The following is a 7,234-nucleotide window of genomic DNA, read 5'->3' as shown; positions in this document are numbered from 1 at the left end:
CGTACACTAACAATGTAGCTGTGTGATAACTCGGTGTACGTACACTTACAGTGTAGCTGTGTGATAACTCGGTGTACGAACACTCACAGTGTAGCTGTGTGATAACTCGGTGTACGTACACTTACAGTGTAGCTGTGTGATAACTCGGTGTCGTACACTAACAATGTAGCTGTGTGATAACTGGGTGTACGTACACTAACAGTGTAGCTGTGTGATAACTCGGTGTACGTACACTAACAATGTAGCCGTGTGATAACTCGGTGTCGTACACTAACAATGTAGCTGTGTGATAACTCGGTGTACGTACACTAACAATGTAGCTGTGTGATAACTCGGTATACGTACACTAACAATGTAGCTGTGTGATAACTCGGTGTACGTACACTAACAATATAGCTGTGTGATAACTCGATGTACGAATCTAAGTTGTCCATACTGCCCTGACTAGTACATATTGTCACCATTGTGTCCAAACACTTCACAGGTCATTTGTCTGATATCATCAAAGCATCACTCAAACATATCACCTGTTGAGCTATATTAACTTTTAAGCAATTCCTGTGTTTTAGCTATGACAATGAATGTGAGGCTGTTTACACAGCGCCATCTGGTGATAATTGTATGGAATCATTGGACATCTCCGACGTGGATGCTGCCGACCTTACAATGACCTTGAACATAAACTTATCCGAATATTGGCCAGGATCTAACACACTTCTAGTGAACCTGTCACCGTGGTGCCTCATGACCAACCAGAGTGACCTTGACCTTATGGTCATGGATACCACCGGGTCACAATGGACATTGCCCTCTGGAAAGACATACAGTCCTCCTAGGTTTGAGGTAAGGTATATTTTAGCGGTGTTTGATAAATAAAAAACAGTCAGTGAGGTTTGTGACACTCATTTTCCTCAATACCTACTAAAAAAAGATGAGCAATTCTTTTGATTGCTACTTTAATGCTATTCTGACATCAAAATCGTAACAATTTTATCATCACAAACCAAAATTTTGTTTTACTGATAATTAAAACTGTTGAAATAATTTTGACTTTATGTCTTATGAAAGGGGAAATGATATAATTTGATAGTCTGTACCTATTCTCTAAAGGAGAGAAGATATCCTTGTTGATGATGTATATATTTTTTAATGAAGGGGGAGATAATGCTTGGCCTGCGGATTGGCAGTGGTGTGGTCTGTACCGGAAGTATACCTCTGTCTGACGAGGAAGTAGATCTACAGAGATATAGACCAGATATAGGACAGGTGTTGTATCTGGACGGATATGTACACACCCGAATCTCTGTCACTCAGGCCAACACAGTCAAGGTTAAGGTCGGGGAGAAGTGTTGTATCTGGACGGATATGAACACACCCGAATCTCTGTCACTCAGGCCAACACAGTCACGGTAAATGTCGGGGAGAAGTGTTGTATCTTACTGATATGTACACACCTGTATCACTGTCACAAAGACAGACACAGTCAAGGTAAATGTCGGGGAGAGTGTTGTATCTGACAGATATGTACACAACTGTATCACTGTCAAACAGACAGACACAGTCAAGGTAAATGTCGGGGAGATTTGTTGTATCTGAGAGATATGTACACACCTGTATCACTGTCACAAAGACAGACACAGTCAAGGTAAATGTCGGGGAGAGTGTTGTATCTGACAGATATGTACACAACTGTATCACTGTCAAACAAACAGAAACAGTCAAGGTAAATGTCGGGGAGAAGCGTTGTATCTGGACGGATATGTACACACCCAAATCTCTGTCACTCAGGCCAACACAGTCGAGGTAAATGACGGGGAGAAGTGTTGTATCTGACAGATATGCACACACCAGTATCACTGTCACACAGACAGACACAGTCAAGGTAAATGTCGGGGAGATTTGGTGTATCGGACAGATATGTACACATCTGTATCACTGTCACACAGACAGACACAGTCAAGGGAAATGTCGGGGGAGAAGCGTTGTATCTGACAGATATGTACACACCGGTATCACTGTCACACAGACAGACACAGTCAAGATAAATGTCGGGGAGAAGTGTTGTATCTGGACGGATATGTACCCTCCCGAATCTCTGTCACTCAGGCCAACACAGTCACGGTAAATGTCGGGGAGAAGTGTTGTATCTTACTGATATGTACACACCTGTATCACTGTCACAAAGACAGACACAGTCAAGGGAAATGTCGGGGGAGAAGCGTTGTATCTGACAGATATGTACACACCCGAATCTCTGTCACTCAGGTCAACACAGTCAAGGTAAATGTCGGGGGAGAAGTGTTGTATCTGACAGATATGCACACACCAGTATCACTGTCACACAGACAGACACAGTCAAGGTCAATGTCGGGGAGAAGTGTTGTATCTTACTGATATGTACACACCTGTATCACTGTCACAAAGACAGACACAGTCAAGGTAAATGTCGGGGGGAAGTGTTGTATCTTACAGATATGTACACACCTGTATCACTGTCACAAAGACAGACACAGTCAAGGTAAATGTCGGGGAGAAGCGTTGTATCTGGACGGATATGTACACACCCAAATCTCTGTCACTCAGGCCAACACAGTCAAGGTAAATGTCGGGGCGAAGTGTTGTATCTGACAGATATGTACTCTCCTGTATCACTGTCACAAAGACAGACACAGTCAAGGTAAATGTCGGGGAGAGTGTTGTATCTGACAGATATGTACACACCGGTATCACTGTCACACAGACAGACACAGTCAAGGTAAATGTCGGGGAGAAGAGTTGTATCTTACAGATATGTACACACCTGTATCTCTGTCAAACAGACAGACACAGTCAAGGTAAATGTCGGGGAGATTTGGTGTATCGGACAGATATGTACACATCTGTATCACTGTCACACAGACAGACACAGTCAAGGTAAATGTCGGGGAGAAGTGTTGTATCTTACAGATATGTACACACCTGTATCACTGTCAAACAGACAGACACAGTCAAGGTAAATGTCCGAAGAAGTGTTGTATCTGACAGATATGTACACACTTGTATCACTGTCACACAGACAGACACAGTCAAGTGCCTATTTAGGGATTTTCTTTTTACAATAGCATTGTACCATGATAGGGTAGGTCAGGTCAAGTTACTGATATGATTCCTTTTCATGTAAGGGGAGAAAACCATAGCTGGGTCATATGTAAAGGGAGATAACCATAGCTAGATCATGTTAGGGGGTAATAAGCATAGTAAGTCATATGTAAGGGGAGATAACCATAGCTAGGTAATTTAAGGGGAGATAACCATAGCTAGGTCAAATGTTAGGGGATATAACCATAGCTAGGTCATGTAAGGGTAGATAACTATAGCTAGGTCATGTAAGGGGAGATAACAATAGCTAGGTAATGTAAGGGGATATAACAATAGCTAGGTCATGTAAGGGGATATAACAATAACTAGGTCATGTAAAGGGAGATAAAATGTAAGGGGAGATAACCGTAGCTAGGTCATAGTGTTCTGATTAATCGATTTAGTCGACGTGGGGTTGTTTGTTTCTGAAAATCGATTAATCGTTCCTTGTTTTCCATGATCGATTATAGTTTGACTAACTTAACTATTAACAAAAAATAAACCTGAATAGTTACTGTTATTACTGCCGACAGCGAGTTGTTTGTTCTGGGGCAAAACAACTTGACCTAACGTCTCACACAACGACGACGATGATTGGCTAGCTGGTCCACCCGACAACCAATCAGAACTTGCTTTTCAATAGAAATGCTGCATGGCTCAGTCAGTGCATGACAATATGGCAAACCAGGACATTCCTGATATTAAACTCTATGATCATCAGGGGGCTACTGATTTAAATGTTTGGAAGGTATTGTTTCTCCTTAGCTGGATATAAATAAAACAATTTATCAAAAGTGTGGGCTATCTTACAAATAAAATGTTAGGTTTGACGGGATGTCATCAGGTGAATGCCAATCCTTCGCAGCATTTCTGAATATGAGATGCAGCTGTCACAGCATAATGAACATTGCAAACATCATTAATTTCATTTCCAAATACATGTTTTTCAATAATTGTAAAGTTCTGTCAACAAACTTATTGGTTTTGTATGAATAATGTGCATTATTAGCAAAGTTCTCTAACATCGGGTTTCCCCCCGAAACGAAAGTGAAAGTAGATTTCGGAAAGCGAATATAACCTTAAATTACTGAATTTAAGTTCAATTTGATCGATCATTAGTCGATCGTCAGTCACTTGATTGAAAGTGATTATCGAGTATGAATTTACAATTGATTCCTAACACTACTAGGTCATGTAAGGGGAGATAACTATAGTTAGGTAATGTAAGGGTAGATCAAATGTAAGGGGAGATATAACCATAGCTAGGTCATATGTAAGGGTAGATAACCATAGCTAGGTCATTTAAGGGGAGATAACCATAGCTAGGTAATGTAAGGGGAGATCAAATGTAAGGGGAGATATAACCATAGCTAGGTCATGTAAGGGTAGATAACCATAGCTAGGTCATATGTAAGGGTAGAAAACCATAGCTAGGTCATTTAAGGGGAGATAACAATAGCTAGGTAATGTAAGGGTAAATAACCATAGCTAGGTAATGTAAGGGTAGATAACCATAGCTAGGTAATGTAAGGGAAGATAACCATAGCTAGGTAATGTAAGGGTAGATAACCATAGCTAGGTCATGAAAGGGGAGATAACCATAGCTAGGTCATGTAAGGGGACTTAACAACTGGTAGGCATTTTAAGCACAGGAGGAGACACAAGAGGAGGAGGGAAAAACATGATTCAAGGGAACAGTTTGTATTCACATCTTTAGTGGATAATTTTTTTATAGAAACTTTAATTCATGTTGATACTAACAGCGTTATTTGGCTTCAATAAATGTTTTCATGTTGTTTAAATAATTAATGCATAAATAACCTACCATTGTATCAATGCATACATTATTTTTTACCATTATAAAGAATTAATTACAACATGAATATATGTCTCCCTGATTCCTTTGTTACAGGTGTACTTTCTCACAGTCCAGTCCTCGGTTCGACACAGAATGCGAGTTATTACTATTCTGGAGTCCATGTGTATCACTAACCTAACGGGACAACCCTACCAGGCACTGTTACAGTGTGTCTGTCCCAGGACAGGGCAGGTAAGGGCAGGTCACTTTTTCCTGATAGATCAGATAAGGATATCTTATCTATGACAGGCAAAATAAGGTAGGATAACGAACATATATCAGTTTAATGGAGTAAGTCATGATAGTAAGGTGAGGGGAGAATTAACACCAGATAGGCTAGAAAGGACATCACCCTTAATGGGCCAGGTGAGGGGAGAATTAACACCAGATAGGCTAGAAAGGATGTCACCCTTAATGGGCCAGGTGAGGGGAGAATTAACACCTGATAGGCTAGAAAGGACATAACCCCTGGAAGGCCAAGTAAGGGGAGATAAACCATGTACGGTCACCCCACACCCCTCCCCAGGATACACCAGTTAATGGGAGAAAACAAATGTTAGGTAAGAGAATAAGACATGCCATAACTAATTGTTTAAGCGCAAGACTCACAAATATTTCCCCTGACAGTATAATGAAGAAAACTTATCACCTAAATCCTAAGCTTGACAAAAGTGTGACTTTCTAGAATCTTACCTAAAGTCCTTTGCCATACCTTTAAAAGAGGGAAGGATTATTTTAAATGATTTGACTTCATGTCAAATTCTCCTGTGTTTTTTCTGGAATCGAAGTCTAGGAAGAGTACATATTTTTTCAAATAATTAATTCATTTGGAAAATCATTTACTTTTTTGTACATACATACTGTTAATCTTCCAGGAAAGTAACCATTTAACATAAGTACCATGGAATGTACCTCTAAATATGAAATTATTCATCTTTGTTTTTAATGGATTTTTCAGGTTCAAAGAATGGCTACTTCAATGGGTGTTTGTATACCCGACCATGCGAAGGTCAGTAAACAGGAAACTGACCTCTTCCCACTTCTCCAGTGGTCACATGACCAGTCACATGATACTGTCCAGCTTCAGGAAGAAGATTCATGGATTCATTACATAATCCTTCAATCAATCAAAACAGAAGCATGTCACACTTATTCTGATTGGTCAAATCCTGTTCGACTTTTAGCCAATAGAAATGCAGTTCGAACTACAGTGTCAGTCCCAAACAAAAGGTCAGGACTATTTACAGAGCCGGTGTGTATTACGGGGCAGGAGAGGAATGGTGTGGCCTACTTTGTGATGTGGAAGGACAAATCACCGTCTTGTTTACTCCAAAACTCCACTAATCTGCCAGTGTACTATGGCCATCACAATGCCAATATCACGTCTCCGAGTAAGTACAAATCTGGAATTTCCCTGTCAGAGAAATCTACTTTGTTATCACAACTCGGAGTAAGTACAAAACTGGAATCCCTGTCAGAGAAATTAACTTTGTTATCACGACTCCGAGTAAGTACAAAACTGGAATCCCTGTCAGAGAAATTAACTTTGCTATCACGTCTCCAGGTAAGTACAAAACTGGAATCCCTGTCGGAGATATTAACTTTGTTATCACGACTTGGAATAGGTACAAAACTGGAATCCCTGTCAGAGATATTAACTTTGTTATCACGACTCCGAGTAAGTACAAAACTGGAATCCCTGTCGGAGAAACTAACTTTGCTATAATGTATCCAAGTAAGTACAAACTGGAATCCCTGTCGGAGAAATTAACTTTGCTATAACATCTTTGAGTAAGTACAAACTGGAATCCCTGTCAGAGTGTCCCTCTCCTTCTTAGTTAAACATTTCTAAAGACTATTCAATTTTTTGTAGTTTCCTCCCTCATTAAAATATCCTGCCCCACATTAAGTGTTTTCCTTTTAGAATATCAGTATTGTAGCTTGTTATTTTGAATGAAAAGGAAGTTCAGTGTGACTACTTATTTTCACATGTGATTTAAACAACTTCTATTTGAAATAGGATTGAGATATAATCAGTGACATTTTGAGTATAGGAATGTTTATCATTTGATTATTTGATCAATTGTATCAGAATGAATATTTGCAAGAGTTTATATTTCACATGTATTTTTAAGATTTCATAAATTAGAAACAAAATATAATACCAAAAAAAAGTTAAGAAAATACAGCAACTGTTAGGTACATGAAAAGACGTGTTCCAAGTATTAAACTGTCTGCTCCTGTTAGGTATATAGACAG

At 39.6% G+C, this 7,234-nt stretch overlaps 1 protein-coding gene across 1 annotated transcript in view; it reads left to right on the top strand.

Annotated features, from left to right (window-relative positions):
* Window positions 1–6,539, top strand: part of LOC110441629 (vacuolar protein sorting-associated protein 13B-like) — a gene marked incomplete at its 3' end in the record, with an annotated part of 72,222 nt that extends 65,683 nt beyond the window's left edge. The window contains exons 13-16 of the mRNA XM_021484820.1: window positions 570–843; window positions 1,156–1,329; window positions 5,030–5,167; window positions 5,934–6,539. Coding sequence (XP_021340495.1) covers window positions 570–843; window positions 1,156–1,329; window positions 5,030–5,167; window positions 5,934–6,539 — 1,192 coding nt within the window. The remainder of the gene's footprint in view (window positions 1–569; window positions 844–1,155; window positions 1,330–5,029; window positions 5,168–5,933) is intronic.
* Between the last annotated feature and the right edge of the window lie 695 nt (window positions 6,540–7,234).

Source organism: Mizuhopecten yessoensis, unplaced genomic scaffold, assembly GCF_002113885.1.
Source record: "Mizuhopecten yessoensis strain PY_sf001 unplaced genomic scaffold, ASM211388v2 scaffold716067, whole genome shotgun sequence".
Lineage (NCBI taxonomy): Eukaryota > Metazoa > Mollusca > Bivalvia > Pectinida > Pectinidae > Mizuhopecten > Mizuhopecten yessoensis.
This window is presented reverse-complemented; position numbering and strand designations above follow the sequence as displayed.